At 50.4% G+C, this 16,596-nt stretch overlaps 2 protein-coding genes across 11 annotated transcripts; both read left to right on the top strand.

The window, feature by feature from the left end:
* The first annotated feature begins 266 nt into the window (after positions 1-266).
* SLC25A19 (solute carrier family 25 member 19) lies at positions 267-9,248 on the top strand. 6 transcript variants are annotated; one of them, XM_071764036.1, is made up of 8 exons: positions 267-427; positions 860-950; positions 1,583-1,730; positions 2,190-2,345; positions 3,145-3,315; positions 4,289-4,472; positions 4,665-4,795; positions 5,456-9,248. In XM_071764036.1, the coding sequence occupies exons 3-8, from the start codon at positions 1,605-1,607 to the stop codon at positions 5,654-5,656; spliced, it is 969 nt and encodes a 322-aa protein (XP_071620137.1). In that variant the 5' UTR covers positions 267-427; positions 860-950; positions 1,583-1,604; the 3' UTR covers positions 5,657-9,248. The 6 variants fall into 6 exon arrangements, with proteins under 6 accessions (XP_071620137.1, XP_071620135.1, XP_071620140.1 ...); XM_071764034.1 differs by having other exon boundaries at positions 860-1,121; XM_071764039.1 differs by lacking the exon at positions 5,456-9,248 and adding an exon at positions 5,109-5,242 and having other exon boundaries at positions 860-1,121.
* Positions 9,249-10,179: 931 nt separating this feature from the next.
* Positions 10,180-16,405, top strand: MIF4GD (MIF4G domain containing). 5 transcript variants are annotated; one of them, XM_071764042.1, is made up of 7 exons: positions 10,194-10,315; positions 11,474-11,579; positions 12,372-12,508; positions 13,087-13,259; positions 13,544-13,699; positions 14,388-14,480; positions 15,431-16,405. In XM_071764042.1, exons 3-7 carry the CDS (start codon positions 12,427-12,429, stop codon positions 15,656-15,658), a joined length of 732 nt encoding a protein of 243 aa, XP_071620143.1. In that variant the 5' UTR covers positions 10,194-10,315; positions 11,474-11,579; positions 12,372-12,426; the 3' UTR covers positions 15,659-16,405. The 5 variants fall into 5 exon arrangements, with proteins under 5 accessions (XP_071620146.1, XP_071620142.1, XP_071620147.1 ...); XM_071764045.1 differs by lacking the exon at positions 11,474-11,579 and having other exon boundaries at positions 10,180-10,315; positions 13,150-13,259; XM_071764041.1 differs by lacking the exon at positions 11,474-11,579 and having other exon boundaries at positions 10,180-10,315.
* The last annotated feature ends 191 nt before the right edge of the window (positions 16,406-16,596 follow it).

The following is a 16,596-nucleotide window of genomic DNA, read 5'->3' as shown; positions in this document are numbered from 1 at the left end:
CCTTTTCCAAGCTGTCAGTGGGGAGCCATGTCACCTGGCACGTGTGGCTGCATGGATAATGAGGACAGGGAAAGGAATGAGGGTGTTGTTTCCAGGTTTGAAGACCATCTATCTGTCAGCTGAATGGGAATGTGGCAGTTGCTGGGTTTTTAAAAGGTCAGATGCCTCTGTGGTACAGACTGAAGTCATAGAATGTCAGGGGTTGGAAAGGACCTCTAGAGATCATCTAGTCCAACCCCCCTGCCAAAGCAGGATATCCTGGGGCAGGAAGACAAGCAGAGGGGGTTTGAAAGCCTCCAGAGAGACAGACACCACAATCTCTCTGGGCAGAAAATGTAAGGAGGCAGCAATGGAGAACAGACTCTGCACCAGGTATTTCTGGAGTGTCTTGCTGAAGGACAGAGGGGAAGATGGGTGCCTAACTTGGGTAAGCACAGCAGCCATGGCTTCAGACTGTCGTGGGAGCTTTTGCTCTGCTGGATCAGCACAGCTCTGCATATTCCCTCAGCTCTGCAGCTTCTCTCCAGCCTTTGCTTGCTTTCCCAAGGTGCCTGTGAATTCTGTAGTATATTTTCATATACAATACTCACATAAGTGTTTGGGTTATTTTTTAGCAGCTGTTTTGAGTTATGCTCAAATGCAGATGTAGTCAAGGAGTTTGTGGTTGCTCTGAAATTGTTGGATTAATTTTATTTTCTATTTCTGCCAGTAAAGTCAGTACAGAAGTGATTTGCAGTGTGGTTTGGGAGCTCTGGGCTCGATTGTAATGCTGTAGCAGAACATATTCTCCAAAATCGTGTGCTCTTTGTACTTTCAGTCTCTATGAAAAGCTTAGAAAATCTTCCTTTGTGCTTTATAGAGGGAAGAAAAATGCTTGTTGCTATTGCAAGTGTCATAGCCAAGGCCGTAGTGGAAGAACCCCAGTACCAACTCCTGTCTCCGGTGCCTGGGTCAGCAAAGCCGGTGCTGGGCTGCAGAAAACCTTAAATCCCGCCGCACTTTACTCTCCGCCACCAGATCCAGAAAAGCAGCAGCCCGGGAGCTGCCGGAATGCAGGATCCCCAGTGCAGGAGTCGTTTTCAGCAGCACCAGCGGCTGTGGGCCGGGACCCCTCCATTTCGGTGCCGCTGCCGCGGGGAGGGGGCCCGCGGGACTACATTTCCCAGCGGCCCCCGCGGCGCGCAGGCGCAGTGCTGCCGGAGACGCCGGCGCGGCGGGCGGGCGGGGGAGGCGTCCCGGTGGGGCCCGCGGCAGGGAGCGGGCCCTGGGCCGCCAACAGCCCCCCGGCAGCGGGCACGACAGGGGTTTGGCTCCCTATCTTCCTCTGGTGGTTGCTGTGGGGAGAGGGGAGGTGGCGGTGGGATTAGGAGCTGGGGTGAGGGGGGAGCTGCGTGGCCCTTGGGGTAGGGAAGGGGTTTGGGGGGATGAAAGGGGAGAGCTGAGGGCCTCAGGGGGCGAGCGGGAGGCTTGGGGTGGGATGGAGGGGGCTGCGGCGTGAGGCTTAAAGCTTTGGTGTGGTAAGGAGTGAGGAGAGCTGTTTGCCTGGGGAGGGCTCACAGGAACACCCTGTCCCCCTGCCCAGGCTGTGAGGACACCGGGCCGGCATGGTCGGTTATGACCCGGAGGCCCAGTGCGTCTCCACGGTGGAAGCGGCTGCAGCAGGATCAGCGTCCGGCTTCGTCACTCGGGTCCTTGTCAGCCCCTTGGATGTCCTCAAGATCCGCTTTCAGGTACCTTCCTCGTGGCACCCTTGGGGATGGGGTGAAGGAGCCTCTTACAGGTCACTTGTGTAACTGAAGAGCACTAAATCTGCTCATCAGCTCTCACCTACAGCGTGCACAGGTTATGCAAGGCCCTGTCTTGTGTCCACTGCTTCCTTTTGTATAGCTGAACTTGAGTGTTTGAATGGGATCTTGTGTTTTTCACAGTGTGTTGTCTTTGTTTTTCTGAATGATCTCTGCTAACTGAATTTCACCATCATCCCTACTGATTCCCTTTGTGTTGCATATGTGGTTTTATTCTTTTAGAACCCTACCTAAAAAAACCCATCCCAGTCAATTCTAGATGTCTGTGGGAAGGCAGAATGTCATCCTCAAGCATCGACTGTCTGTTGGGGTTGTGAATTCCTGAATTTGACGTGTGAACCTTGTTGAAATGTGATGTGGAAGATACTTTCTGTCCTCCTCTAGCTTCAGATTGAGCAGCTCTCCTCCAGAAACCCAGCAGCTAAGTACCACAGCATCCTGCAAGCTGTGCAGCGCATCTTCCAGGAAGAGGGGTTGGTGGCTTTCTGGAAGGGCCATGTTCCTGCTCAGTTCCTTTCTGTTGGCTACGGAGCTGTTCAGGTAAGGTGACCACACATCACCTCAGCCCAGTTTACCTAGACAGGACTCTGCTCTGCTCCTCCTCACAATGTCTGCATGGGCAGATTCAGAAAGGTCCAGGTTTAAACTGTACTGATCCAAGCCAGCTCCAGACTCAAAGATGTTTAGCTATAGGATGCTGATGTACAATTCCTGAGCTAGCTGAACACCTGCCTGGCCAGCTGGAGCACAGCTATAGCAAGCTGAATTCTGTCTGTGTCTGGTGTCATAGACAGGCCCTGTTTGTTCCTGATGCTTGGCTTACCTGTTCTTGTTTGTGCCCTGTCTAGTTTTTTTTTTGCTTTTGTTCATGTTGTCACCCTAATGGCTGAAAATAACAGTGAAGCTGATGATGGTGTTTTATACAGCATTGTTCTGCCTGGTTTGTAAACATTAGCAATATCTTTTATGAGCAGTGGTTGAAAGATAAATGGGCAGTGTATCTATAATATAGCAACTACTATCCAGGACACATAGAGCATTAAAATGAATTTTTCACAATTCTAAATGCAAGATTTAGCAGGAGTTTCAAGCAATCAGAGTACCCCAAGCATTCCCCAGGCTGCTCTGCTTTGCACAGGGTATTTGAGCACATTGAGCACATGGCTCTTACCTGCTTCAGCTTGGGAAGGACATTTCAAGGACAGAGAGAGACAGCAAGGTGATCCCAGGCGGTGGGCGGAGCTCTTTTGGTGAAAGGAGAAGAGGAGGGGGAGATCCGTGTGGGTGATAAGGGCTGGTTCCTGACCTGTGTGTGTGTGTGTGTGTTTGTTTCTCTAAGTTCATGGCGTTTGAAAGCCTGACAAAGCTGGTGCACCACGTCACCTCCTACGATGCCCGCGATTCCTTTGTGCACTTCCTCTGCGGCGGGCTGGCTGCCTGCACGGCCACGGTTGCTGTCCAGCCTGTGGACACCCTGCGCACCCGCTTTGCTGCTCAGGGTGAGCCCAAGGTATGGTTCAGGATTAATGTTTGGAATTCCCCTCCCCAGCAGTGTCATTATTTCACGTGTAGAAATAACGGGAGGTTTGAAAAGTACGAAAGTCTGCGGGTTGGCGTAAAGGGAGAGGGGCTGTTCCTGGGTAATGTTTGCACTGGTGTTGCTATGGATACTCTGTGCTATTGACACAACTTTCTTAATGATATTTTGCTGCTCCTGATTGTGTTTGACTCCTGACAGGTGATCCAGAAAGGCAAAACTGTCCTTAACAGGATAACTCGATTCTCATTTCAGATGTTGGCCATTTACAGAATGCACTCCCTGCACTGTCAAACATTGTTTGTTTGACATTTTCCACCTGAACAGAGTCATGTTTAGATAGTGCTGGGGGCAATACTTGAAACCAGTCACCCAGTCACCTTTCACCTGTGTTTCATGCTCTTGTTTATGCGAGAATTGTCTCCATGCTAATTAGGTCTGTAGTAACCAGACTCATATAGGTTTGTATCAGAGCCATTTCTGGTTTTTGACTTAACCTGCAGTAGAATTGCAGGATTTATTGCATGAATTCCATTGCAGAAGTAAGCAGAGCTGTTAAGAGAAAAAAAAATAATCTGTGGTGCAAGTGGTCTCAGGCCACAGCTCTCAGCTCTGTGTCCTGTTTCTTCCCCTCAGAAGTGTGGTTTGGATGTGGAATACAGAGTCAGCCCAGGCCTTTGGGTGTAGAGCTAATGATTGTTGGCTCAGTTAATCACTTGTGGCTCAGAGATAGGTCTAGGTTGCCAGCTTGGTTACTGGGCTTAGCTGAGACCACGGTGTGAAGATGTGCAAAACCACTTTGTTCATTGCTTTGTGCTGAAAACCAGTCAGTTGTATTTTGGACAGTGGGAAATTCCTGTCCTCATTACTGGGAAATAATCTGACCTTTGGTTTGCTGCTGGGGAGTCTGCTTCACTGGAGAGTCAGCCTCTTCTTTATTGCCCAGATATACCACAACCTCCGCCACGCAGTGCTGACCATGTACCGGACAGAAGGGCCTCAGACTTTCTATAGAGGTTTGACCCCCACAATCATTGCCATCTTTCCATATGCTGGTCTCCAGTTCTACTTCTACAACATCCTGCAGCAGTTTTCTGAATGGGTGATTCCAGCTGAAGGAAAGAAGGGAGGTAGGCATTTGAATGTTGTCTGTGATCTGAAGAGAGAGGGATGAATACTAGTTTAGGAGTTTGTAACTTCAGAGGGCCTTTTGGCCTTACTTCTTGTGAAAAGGGGTTTTTAACTTAGCTCTCGTGATCTTTAACTCACTGCTAACCCTCTGTTTTCTCTCCCTGCTCTCCTCTCTCCTTTCTACTTCTCAGGCAATGTTAAAAACCTTGTTTGTGGCAGCTGTGCTGGAATCATCAGCAAAACCCTCACCTACCCTTTTGATGTCTTCAAAAAACGACTGCAAGTGGGTGGCTTTGAGCAGGCCCGAGCAGCCTTTGGGCAGGTGAGAAATTTTAGAATTGGAGGTTTTCTTGGGTATGGATTTGCATCACAACAATGCAGAGCCACTCATCACAGTAATGTAGTGGTGATTCACCAGTGGTACCTTTGTGTTCTTACTGGGGAACTTCTGGAAGCTGAGCATTTGCCCTGCTTAGTAATGGGAATAGCTGCATGAATAAACTGGGTTCATTTTATGACGTTGTCCAACATGTACCTGTCCTCTGACTTCTCATCCATCTGCATCAGCTTGGCTCTGTCAGAGCTGGGGATGAGTTAGGCAAGCAAAGGGGTTTTGATTTACTTTCCTTTTCTAGATGCAGTTTGGTGTTTGTGATTCAGGACCAAGTTCCTAGCAGAGGATGGCAATAGCTTTATGCTGGGATCACCTGTCTGTCAGGATCCCTTTCTGCAATTAAAATTTGATATAAGGAATGAGCATCACGTGTTCAGCATGTGTCTTCTGTACAGAACATCCTGAAATTCAAAGCACATTAAATACTTGTGTTTTTTAGCATCATCCTCACCACCTTGAAGTACACTGTCAGAAAAATACAGATCTTTCCAGGAAATACTTTTTTTTTTCTCATGAAATGGGGAAACGTTCTCTTTTCCTTCAAATTGTTTGGATCTGAGAAGCTGTTTCTTGCTGTTTCTCTCCCAGGTACGGGTGTATAGGGGTCTCCTGGACTGCATAAGGCAGATCATGCGAGAGGAGGGCCCAGGTGGATTCTTTAAGGGCCTCTCTCCCAGCTTGCTGAAGGCTGCAGCCTCTACTGGCCTTGTCTTCTTTTGGTATGAGCTGTTCTGCAGCTTCTTGTGTACCCTGAAGAACACCGATAGCACTGTGAGGAGGGAAGGCTGAGAGGGGCATTTGTATGGCTACCTGGAGCTCTCCTGGAGGGGAGGAAACTGATGGCTTTGCTCTGTCAGGAGCATGCTGGAAATGTCAGAACTCCCCAAGTTCCACCAGCCTCTGAGAAATCACCTCCTGGGATCATACAGAAGGAGAAGGCAACTGCAGTTCTGAAGACACTGAGCTGCTTTGCTGGAAGTTGTTCTGCTGAGCACCTTTTTTTCCTGTCTGTTCTAATATCAGTACACATTGAGTGGGGGGAGTGGTGAGGAATCAAGCAGACAGCTACCTAGCAGAGACTGCTCTGAAAAGGCACTGAAAAAGTGGGTGAATTCCTGTGCTTGACCTGGATCCTAAGTGAGGGACCCAGGCACAGTGCTGCTGAACCAGCACACATCCCTTCTGTCGCTGCAGACGCACAGCTTTATTTCCATGCTCTCTGGCCTGATGTTTGCACAGCTGTTTGCTTTTCTCTGTGTTGCACAGGTAGCTCTGCCCTGCTGTTGTGAAGTCTGTTGAAACCTCTTCAGTATGCATGGACTCTTGGTTTTCCTTTCCTTTTCTGCCAGCTGATGCCTCTTGATTACCACTTGCTGGCTGCACACTCTCAGCCACCTTACACAGAATCTTCTAGTGGCTCATGCTGACTCAGATTTGCTCTTTCTTTAACTCTGGAGAGTTTGATTGTATCCTGAGAGCACATTTCTCTTCCTGCGTGTCTTGCCATACAGCTCTTAGATTTTTGCACTGCCTCAGTCACACTTTTTACAAGTAGACCTGCTGGTTAAGACCCCTGTTCTGAGGGGATTCAACGCACAAGCCCAGTTCTTACTTCAGGGTTTATTGCATCAATGCAGTGAGTAAACAAATGCTGTACAGAGTTAGAAATATTTAGCTTAAGATGGAATAATGAAGGAAAAGTCCTGTGTAAACTAGTAAATGTCTTGTTTTGTTTTTCAATACCACCTTTGAATGTTTCTAGCAAATGTTTCTACAGTAGTCACAAAACATTTCTGAACCTCAGTCCTACAGTGATGCTAACAGATGAAAATGTTTTGACAAGATTAGCTGAAGTGGGAGAGGTGAACATCTAATCCAAATTGGTTGGTGTGGTGTGGTGTTTGACAAGAAAAGGATGACCAATTTGAGCTGGTGAAGTGTTTTTCTGGAGTTTCAAAGGTTTCATGAAAGGGCAAAAAAAACCCAAAACAACCAACCAACAACTGGTTTATGTAACAGGGAAAAAGAGGAAAATTGCTGTTTTCACCTTCAGTTATTCTCCGTTTTTTCAAACTGAGCAGGGTGTGGCTGCACCAGAAGTGTGAGGTTTCTGAGGAAGAACTGCTGTGATACAACAGCATGTTAGTCATCTGGCAAGTGGTGGATAGGGCAGAGCACTGCAGTTTGATGATTCTTCTCTTAAAGCAGAGCTTTTTGTGGCTCTTTTGCAATATTCAGGGTGTTAATTCCAAACGGCCTGGCAGAATTCCAGTGTGACCAATTCCATTCTGTTGATGCAACTTCTCCTGGTGATTTTGAGCATATCAGCTCTGCTCACTTATCCTGAGCTATTGTGAGAAGCTGTTTTTAAAGAGCAGCTGTTTCACTGGTAGGTAACATATCTGGAGAGATTCCTTGCAAGCCCAGGCCAAATAACTTTGTGCCCACCTTGGTTTGAAATCTTGGAGTGCAGTGACTGGTTGCAGGTGAATTTTGAGAACTACATAAAATTAAATCCACTGAGCAGTGTCAGGTTAATACATGAGCCTCAAAGAGGGAGTGTTATCTTCATGTACCCTAAATATGGGTAGTTTTGCTTAGAGGAGAAAATGCAAAGAGTAGGGAGCTAAGTTTCTCAAAGTGCCTCAGTTCTGCTGGTGTTTTCCTGTGTTATTCAGGCTCTTTTCAGATTCCCCCAAATAATCTTAACAACGTTTTGCCTTTGTTTATTGTTCTTCTGTTGTTGTTGGAAAGATATCATAACTAATGATGAACCTAGGACATCCCTCATGACATCCTGCTGAGGCAGGGAAACATCTCATTTCCAGACACAAATAGGTTGGGATTGTTACTGTCTTTGGGCTGCTGGCAGAGGAATTCTGTCATGGTTATCAGGGACAGGACTGGCCACAGAAAAAAATATTCTGTGCCAACCTTGGCTTTCATAGGAATTGGGACTCATCTAACCTGTCTAAATATCACAAGACTCTTGTTTCCCACTTTATGCCAAAGAGCTTCTGTTAAACTGCACAAAATAGGGGAAAACTGGTTAGGAACTTGACAGTGGGAACCTTGGAATAGGTGCTTTGGTGGTCACAGGTTAAAGAATAAAGAAGAGAAAACTGGATTCTGCTAAGAGGATTTTCCTCCAGTATTCTGTGGAGTTTGAAGTGCTTCAGGCAAACAGCTGCTGGGCAGAGAGGGCAGCAATGGGGAGTATAGGGCAGCTTGTCTTCTCTGGGATATTTTTTTTCCTTCACTCTGCATTAGATAGGTTTGCCTCCACCCAACAGATGGCAAAATCAGGGTTTCAGTTGTGCCTGGCTGGCCCAGGCTGTGGAAGAGGCACTCTCTGTTGGAGAGCTCTGGCATGCTGGGTGGCTGATATATCCCTTTGGGCCATTAGTCATAAATGTTACAGGCCCATAAAGGCACTCAGTCTTCTGATGGGGGAAGAAGAAAGAAGTGACAACATTATACAATATTAGAGGTTGCATCTAACAGTCACTTCATCCCTTCCCTCTGGCCAGCAGCATCTGTGTCTCAGAAATTTCCATGCTTTTTGCTAACTGGGAGTCACTGCTGGAGAAAAGGCTGTAATAGGAATATTTTTTCTCTTTGGGAATGAGACTGCCCTAGTGCAAAGCACTAGGAGGACAGATCTTATTTCTGGTGCTGCTCTGGCATCAGTCTGCAGCTGAATTTCCCAGCCTTAGAGGAGCAGGAGATAGGAGAGGGTTGCACTCAGCTTGTTCTCCCATATGCTGGGACGGATTTGCTCTTGGAAACCACGTGCACCAGACGAGTTTCAAGTGACTCAAGGCTCAGAGCCTGCACCAGAGTTTGCCTCTTGGGGTGGCTGGGATTTCACTCCCATGTAATCCTGTCAGCAGGGATTTGCCTTGCCCGAATTTCACCTCACAAGCTGCTCAGCAATTGTGTTTGTTTTCTTCCTGTGCCTTTTATCATCAGAACACCCAAAAGCACTTTAGCAGGCAAAGTGTTGAAGATGAGTGGCTCTGTGGTTGTTAGGGGATCCCCCATCACTCCTGGCTGGCCTTGGAGGGGAGAACATTGTCTCACAAGTTCTGTGATGAACACAGTGGTTTCTTCAGCGCTGGTGGGCACCCTGTGTTCCTAGGACAGTCCTCAGGATGCCCATCCAGAGCTGCCTAGCATCAGTTTTGAAACAAAATTAATGTTTTACAGTCAGATGTGGACTAGATTGGGTTTAAGTTTCTCCTGTGATGTCAAACTGTCATTCTCTGCTGCATTACCTGAGTGGGTCTTTTGCAGCTGCTGTTGTCTGAAAGCATCTGAGCACAATGTGCACATGTGCCTACCTTTGAGGAAAGGTACATTAAATATTTTGTTACACTCATGTCTGGCTGCAGTTGGTTTATTCCTTTCCTCCTGGTCTTTACACTTAGCTGGACCCCACAGGGCCACCCTGGCTCTCCCGCTGCCCTAAAAAGAGGATAATCTGAGTTCAGAGTGTGGGGTGGCAGGAGCCATCGGGTTTTCCCATCACTGGCTCCTTGGTGCTGGCAGCAGCCACGGCCCTGCCATCCCCCCTGTGATATGGGGCAGCACTTGGGGTATTACCAGCTCTGAGGTTTGTGCAGCCTGGTCCCACTGCTCTGCCTGGGAGGGACTGGCAGCTGGTTCCGAGCCACAAACCCGTGGTGGATGAGTTCAGGTTGTTTGTATCTAGCCAGGCCACACAGCCTGGCAGAAAATGTCCTCAAGCTACTTGTTCTGTGTTTCCTGAGGCTGTTTGTGGTTTCAGCAGCAAGGCAGTGCTGCTCTAAATGCTCTGCAGGTTTCAACCCCCGAGGTGCCTTCCCCTGTAAAATGTTTGGAAGTTTTGGAAAAAAAGGTGAAGTTATACCTCACTCACCTTTTGTTGCAGTGGTTTAGTGCATTTCCCATTCTTTATTTTTTTCCCCCTACTCATTTTTCATCCTGCTCGGCACCAGCCGGCCCAGGCCCGGAGGGGACAGCGGCTTAGCCGGGTAAATGCAGCCCCAGAAACCACCAGCGGGGGGGAACCGGGGGAGGGGGAAAACCTCCGAGCAGCAGCCGGGAGTGCCCGGGTTGCAGGTGGGGATGCCCGGGGGAGCAGCGGGGAGGCAACCGGGGGATGCCCGGGACGGCGGGGTCAAAAGCCGTGCCCGGGGATTCCCGGGATGGCCGGGGGATGCCCGGGGGGATGCCCGGGAGAGGGGGAGCAGCAGCCGTGCCCAGCCCCGCCGTTGCCCGTGGCTCGCAGGCGGTGGCGCTGCGGCGGCCGCTGCTCTCCCGGCCCGGCCCGGCCCGGCCCGGCCCTCCCCCGGCTCGGGCGAGGAAATGACCTAAGAGGAAACCTGAGCGGGGCCGGGCCCGCGGGGTCCTGGACGCTCCGGCGATGCCCAGGCGGACAGAGGACCCAGCGGGGTTGGCCGGCAGGTCGGTGGGGCTGGGTTCGGCTCCCTCTGCCCTGCCCCAGGGGTACCGGGGGGTGACCAGGGGGTCCCAGGGGGGAGCTGGTTTCTCCGGGTTCTGCCGCTCCCTCCGTCCCGGGGGCCTTTCGGGTTGTGCCGCCCGGCGGGGCTGGGGCGAAGCGAGGCAGCAGCGGGGGTTCCCGGGGGCTCCGGTGTGCCGGGTGTCCCGGGCAGGAGGCGGCTTGGTTCTGGGGCTTCCACCTGCGGCTCGGTGGGTTTGGGATGGGGGTCGCAGGCACCTGGCAGTGCTTCTCGGGCAGACACGGGTGGGTGCTCAGGGCAGCAGGAGAGACTCGTAACTCCTCTTTGTCCCTCCTCTTGCGATGTGCGGGACACGTCCAGCTCGTCCCACCAGGTGTAATCCCGTCAGGCAAAGCTCTGGCACAAGGGCCGGATGATCACCAGCAGATGGACTTTAACCCCGACACTCCCCGGGACAGTTGGTCTGGTGGGGTCCTGTCACATAGGAGTAGTTGGTACCCACAGGTGATGCTTTGCCCCGTGTCACCCACTGCCACTTCAGGCGAGGTGATCCCAGCAGCAGGGTCTCCAGTGCAAATGAGGTCCGGATGATTTTATGCTCGGTGCTGTGCTTGGCTCTGGGCAGCGTTGCTTGGCACAGCACTTCAGAGCAGCCGTGGGGAAGGATGCTCTGGGAGAGGTGCTGGGTGGTGACGGCACAGACGCTGCCAGACGAGCTCGGGCACTTCCAGTTTCAGTGCGTTCAGAGCTGAGCTCTCCCCAGGTTCCTCCACACGGCGATGGTGCAGGTGGGACACGGGGCTGCTGGTGAGCTGGAGCTGCTCTGCTGGCAGTGCAGGTACAGAGGGAGAAAGACGGTGCAGAAAGAGGAGAGGTTGAGAGGTTGGATGGGAAGGTGTTAGCTGACCAGGTGCAGAACAGAGAGCATCCAACCACTTGTGAATCCATCTGGGAAAGAAACAGGTCTCGGGGCGGGTAACCTGTGCAGATGAGAGTTGTGGCTGTGAGAGCAGTGTGAGCAGATTGTCACCCCCATGGGGCAGTGTCTGTCCCGGACCTCTCAGGGAGGGCAGAGCCGGGCACCAGTGAGCTCTGGTCTCTGCTCTCAGTAATTGCATGTTGTGCCTTGGCTTCGTGGCAGGTGGTGTGTCTGAGGGGCTGGGCTGCCTGCGAGATGTATACAGTGCCTCTAAAGGGCAATGGACTCTTCTGCTTTAATCTGAGTAGGGACACGTTTGCAGAGAGGGGTGAGTAACAAGCCAGGAATTTCAACAAGCTGGCAAAACTCATTTGGCCGATTGCCTTCTCCTGCTTGTGCTGTGGGTGTTTTGTATTCAGCAGATCATCTCATGTGCCTGTCAAAGAAAGCCCATCCTCTCTGTGTCCTGTATGCCCTCATGCTGTCTTTGCTGTATCATGAAGCATAAGAAAATTAATCTAGGGACTAAATAGGAGCACTTGGTGCAGTTGGTACTGCAGAGAGCTCTATTTGATTGCAGGAGGATGAGACAGGAGCTATTGCTATTGGGGGGTGGCAGTGTGCTCTGGCCAGTGTGCTTTTGATATTTAGGTGCTTGTTTGATTCTTCCCAGGCTCTTGTGTGAAGCCAGCTGAATTGGTGTTTTAAAGGCACAGGGAAGCTGCTGCACGGGGTGCTCCATGTGTGATTCTCTGGGACACAGCCACAGGGAAGCCTTCTGAGGGAAGACAGGTGCATTTTGGGGCTGCGTTGGTGTGCTGTCCAATTTGAACCTGCAGATCAACAGGCCTAGACATATTTTTCATTTCAGAAAAATGTAAAGGCTCTGAAGATTATGTCCTGTCATAGGCTGGTAGGAAGTAAGGCTTAAAAAGATGTGGGAGTGAGGCTTTGCTCAGATCTAGGGTCAGAGATGGGTGCCCTAATAACAGAGACATTTCCTTGGGGTGAGGAGCTGTCAGGGTAACAGCCCCTGCTCCAGCACTAGGTGGGATTTTCCAAGTGGTGAGGTGAAGTTCTGCCTCTCTGTCCAACTAAGCTATGTTTGCTCTCTCCCCAGGGACTGTCATTAGCCCATCCATTGCCCAGACTCTTGCCCTGGGAGGAAGCCAGTCATGGGGGAAACGGGCAAAGAAGAGTACAAAATACAGTCATTCGACAGTGAGACTCAGAAGCTGCTGAAAACAGCCCTCAAAGGTCAGCAGGCTTTTCATAGCTCCTCTGTCATGTGCAGCCTGGCTGGCAGATGAGGCTGGGTGCTTGGACCCCTTTAAAGAACACAAATTTCTAAGTGTAGAAAAGCTGTTTCTTAAATGCTGTTTAGGTGACAGAGTGCTGTTTGGTGAATCTTCTCCAGGAAGCTCTTTGCTACCTGTCTCTTCTTGTTCCCTCTCACCTTCTCTCCAATATTTAATGGTGCAGCTGTTCACATGCAGCTCCTGGTTCTCATCCTTATGCTTTTCCTTGATTTTGGGGTACCTTCCTCTCTTCTGAAGCCTCTGCACAGTGAGTTTGCACACCTAGCTGCTGCTAACCCAGTGTTGAAGCAGTTGTGGGATTTCAGATTCAGATCATTTGCTTTCCCTTACTACTTGCTTTCCTCCATCATTTTCCCATCGTGATGGCTGTATCTCCAGACCCTGACACAGCTGGAGCTGCTATCTCCAGATTTGTGTGCAAGAGGGGCTGTGACTCTTGGTGTGGGAGTGAGCTTGAGGTTTCATACCATACAGCATAGCTGTACCAGGCCCTGTCCTACTTTTGTTGCTTTCCAGTTACCCTAGAACAAGCAGGGCCCAAAGGGTGCTGGGTCCTGGCAGTGTTTGTCCTCTCTGCAGACCCCAGCAACGTGGACCTGGATAAAGTGGCCAATATTATAGTGGACCAGTCCCTCAAAGACTCTGTGTTCAGCAAGGAAGCGGGGCGCATCTGCTACACCATCATCCAGGTGAGAGCTCAGCAAAACATTTAAGCTTTGTGGGTTGTCCCTAGGCTGGGCCAGGAGAGGCTACACCCCAGCCCTGTGCTCTTACCTCTCAGCCAGTTTTCCTCTTCTGCCCCTTTCCCTGTGCAGGGGCAGCATTCAGACGAGCAGCTGGTGAGCACAGGCAGTTACTTGCAACTTCCCACCTCTGGGCAATCACAGGAGGGAGGGGGTACGAAGCAGCATCCCCCTCCCACTATTCTCACACCCCCATTTAATTTCTCCATCCTGATTTTGTGGGCTCATAGGCAGAGAGCAAACAGGTTGGCCAGAGCATCTTCCGGAGGAGCCTGCTGAACCGGCTGCAGCAGGAGTACAAGGACAGGGAGGAGCTGCGCACCCGCTCGCTCCAGGCCTGGATCTGCTACGTCACCTTCATCTGCAACATCTTTGACTACCTGAGGGTAAGGAGCTGGAGCAGGAGCACCCAGCTGCTGCTGTCTAGAGGGGGCCAGAAGAGTCTGAGCATCCAAAGACACCAGAGCAGGGATGTGGGATGGGTGTTGTACAGAGCCCCGAGGCAGGGGACGGAGCCGGTTCTCAGCGTGAGGGTGTTGCTGGGGTTGGTGCTACCTACAGGCAGGTGAACAGGCTTGGAGAGGCAGGGCTGCCTCTGGGAAAAGTCACAAAGTCTGAGCTTCCTTATTTTGTACTTGGTGTTTGAAATCCTGTCCCAGGTTGAACTAGTTTAGTTGCTGTGAGGTCCCACAGGGAATTTCTAGCCCACCTACTGATGAAGTTTGCCTGCAAGCTTTTGTTGCAGTGTGTGTACTTGACACTTGCTTGGAGTATATGTAAGAATTATGCAAGGAGAGCTGGAGGCAGGAAAAATGCTGTTGCAACAAGTGTCTTTCCCATGACTACCTGCTTACATTTAAAAATAGATGTTTTTTATATCATTTATTCAGCTTCTCTGGCTCCTCAAGACATGAATGTCTGGTTTCCTAGGTAAATCTCACCCATATGGCATTTGGCAGCACAGCTAAATTCTGTTCCCTTCTTTAAAGAGCAGCAAGAGAGCAAATATTTAAAATAGATGCAAACTCCTCCCTTTCCAGCCCCAGGCTGATGATGGCTCCTGCCTCCTTACAGGTGAACAACATGCCCATGATGGCTCTGGTGAACCCCGTTTACGACTGCCTGTTCCGGCTGGCACAGCCTGACAGCCTGCGGAAGGAGGAAGAGGTGAGTGCAGGGAAGAGGGCTGCTCGTGTTCCTCTTGTCCTGCCAAGGACCAGCAAAACCACAACCTAGGGGAGATGTTGTCTTACACATCCTGGTACGTCTTCAGTATGTGCTGGAAGGGACCCTGGTGGCCAGAGAGCTGGGAAAAGCAGCTGTGACACTCACCTGCTGAGGCACTGCAGCCCTGGGAGGTGGCAGCAGGCAGCTGCAGGGACTGTAGGTGTGCAGAGCAGCTCTGTCCCCACAGGTCCCAAGACATGCTTTGCAATGCTTTATGTGGCTGCCACCCACCTGCCCAGGCCTGTGGTGTTGACACTGTGCCAGCCCCAGTGGGATGGAGAAGGCTCTTCTGGAGCACATGCCTGGGTATGGAGCAACCTGTGCAGGGCATGGCTGAGTCACAGGCAAAGGCCTCCTGTAAAATGTAAGGGCCCTTGGATGGGCCTTTTGGGTGTTTTTACATCTTGGCACATTCCTCCCACCCCTGCAGCCCATTGACTTCCCCCTCTTTTCCAGAGACACAGTTAGTGCCCATTTCCTGCAGATCATCAGACTTTCTAAGAGCTTTAGTTTATGTTCTAACCAGTTCCCTCTGTTCTTTGAGGCATTTCCTTGCCTTCAGCATTGTCTTCAGCCTTGCCATCTCTTCCTGGACATCCTGCAGAAAATTAGCACTTTGTCACTTGCCATTAGCAAATGTCACTGCATTTCTTTGGCAATTTTGTCTGAGACAGGAGAGTTCAGGATGTGCTTTTTCAGCTCTTTTGCCAGAAGAGACATTCAGCTTCTCCTGCCTCTTGGATCATTACAACTTGGGAGAAGCAGAACCGTTGCCTTTTGGAAATCTAGAGCAGAGGGAACAAGACGTGCTGGTCCACAAGTGACTGATGAGGACCTCCCCTGAGATGTGCTGAACCTCTTCATTCCTTCTTCTTCTCTTCCTTCTGAAGGTGGACTGCCTGGTCCTACAGCTCCACCGCATTGGTGAGCAGCTGGAGAAGATGAACTCCCAGAGGATGGATGAGCTCTTCACCCTTCTCCGAGATGGTTTCCTCCTGCAGGAGGGGCTCTCCTCCCTGTCCCAGCTTCTCCTGCTGGAGATCATCGAGTTCCGTGCTGCCGAGTGGAAGATGACGGACGCTGCCCAGAAATATTATTACAGTGAAGTGACAGATTAACCTCTCTACAGCAGGGGGGGAGAGATGTCTCCAGCACTTTCACCAGCAGGCTTCAATTCCAAGTTCTAATTTCTTTTCACATTAATATTTTTCTAGCACTTCCTGTGAATAGGATTTATCCTGGCTAGGGTGTGGAACTATTGGGCTGCCTGCAACTACTGCTGGCCTGACTTGGGAGGCTTGGAGAGGTGGAAAGCACAGGGCACATTAAACCCACCAAGTTCTTCCACTGATTTTGTCTAATACTGGGCTGCTGCCAGCAAATGGCAAGGAAGGCTTCTATGTCAAACCAGCAGATATTATGTGTATTAAGGAAAGCACAATTTAGGCTGAGAGCATTTCTGTTTCACCTGAGAGATGGTGGTGCTGCAGGAGACAGAGGGGAAATGTTTCACAGCTCACCTTGTACCTGGTTCTCCAGAAGTCACAGCAAACACAGTGGCCTCACAATAGCTCAAGTGCTCTTTCTCCCAGACTCCCTCCAGCACGCTGGCTGCACCTCCATGCAACACAGCCCTGCCCATGGGTCACAAGCCACCAACACCAGCCCCAGGGCAGCCTGCAGCAGGACAGGTCCCTGAGCTCATGCAGTTAGGAGCAGGTTTTATAAGTTTTATACAATAACTGTTCTGTTTTTTTCCAGAATGTAGCAGGTTTCAGCTATGGTATGTTTCTTGTAAGAAAGGGAGAGGAAGAAACTAAATAGTCTATTGAAGGATTTTTTTTCTAATAAAAGTTTTCCACTAACATGTGCCCTGCTGTTTTGTTACACAGCTGTTGAGCTATGAACAACACTTAGAAGTTGTTCCTGATTGATGCCTTCAGGCTGTGAGAATCATTTTCTCCTCTGATGCAGGGTGTCAGTGTGGCTTTACAAAACCAGTCTGGTTGGGAAGAGCAGTGTGAGATTAAATAAAAAAACCCGAAGGTATGGAATC

The sequence above is a fragment of the Heliangelus exortis genome, chromosome 20 (genome assembly GCF_036169615.1).
Source record: "Heliangelus exortis chromosome 20, bHelExo1.hap1, whole genome shotgun sequence".
Taxonomy (NCBI): domain Eukaryota; kingdom Metazoa; phylum Chordata; class Aves; order Apodiformes; family Trochilidae; genus Heliangelus; species Heliangelus exortis.
Note: the sequence above shows the minus strand (reverse complement) of the source record. Positions and strands in the feature narration are given on the sequence as shown.

What these genes read in the sequence shown, in the direction of transcription:
- SLC25A19 (XM_071764036.1), top strand. Translation starts at nt 1,605, where the DNA reads ATGGTCGGTTATGACCCGGAGGCCCAGTGCGTCTCCACGGTGGAAGCG. An exon ending in TCCTCAAGATCCGCTTTCAG is followed by an intron (nt 1,731 to 2,189) that starts GTACCTTCCTCG and finishes GTCCTCCTCTAG; the next exon opens with CTTCAGATTGAGCAGCTCTC. An exon ending in TTGGCTACGGAGCTGTTCAG is followed by an intron (nt 2,346 to 3,144) that starts GTAAGGTGACCA and finishes TGTTTCTCTAAG; the next exon opens with TTCATGGCGTTTGAAAGCCT.
- MIF4GD (XM_071764041.1), top strand. Translation starts at nt 12,427, where the DNA reads ATGGGGGAAACGGGCAAAGAAGAGTACAAAATACAGTCATTCGACAGT. An exon ending in ACATCTTTGACTACCTGAGG is followed by an intron (nt 13,700 to 14,387) that starts GTAAGGAGCTGG and finishes GCCTCCTTACAG; the next exon opens with GTGAACAACATGCCCATGAT. An exon ending in GCCTGCGGAAGGAGGAAGAG is followed by an intron (nt 14,481 to 15,430) that starts GTGAGTGCAGGG and finishes TTCCTTCTGAAG; the next exon opens with GTGGACTGCCTGGTCCTACA.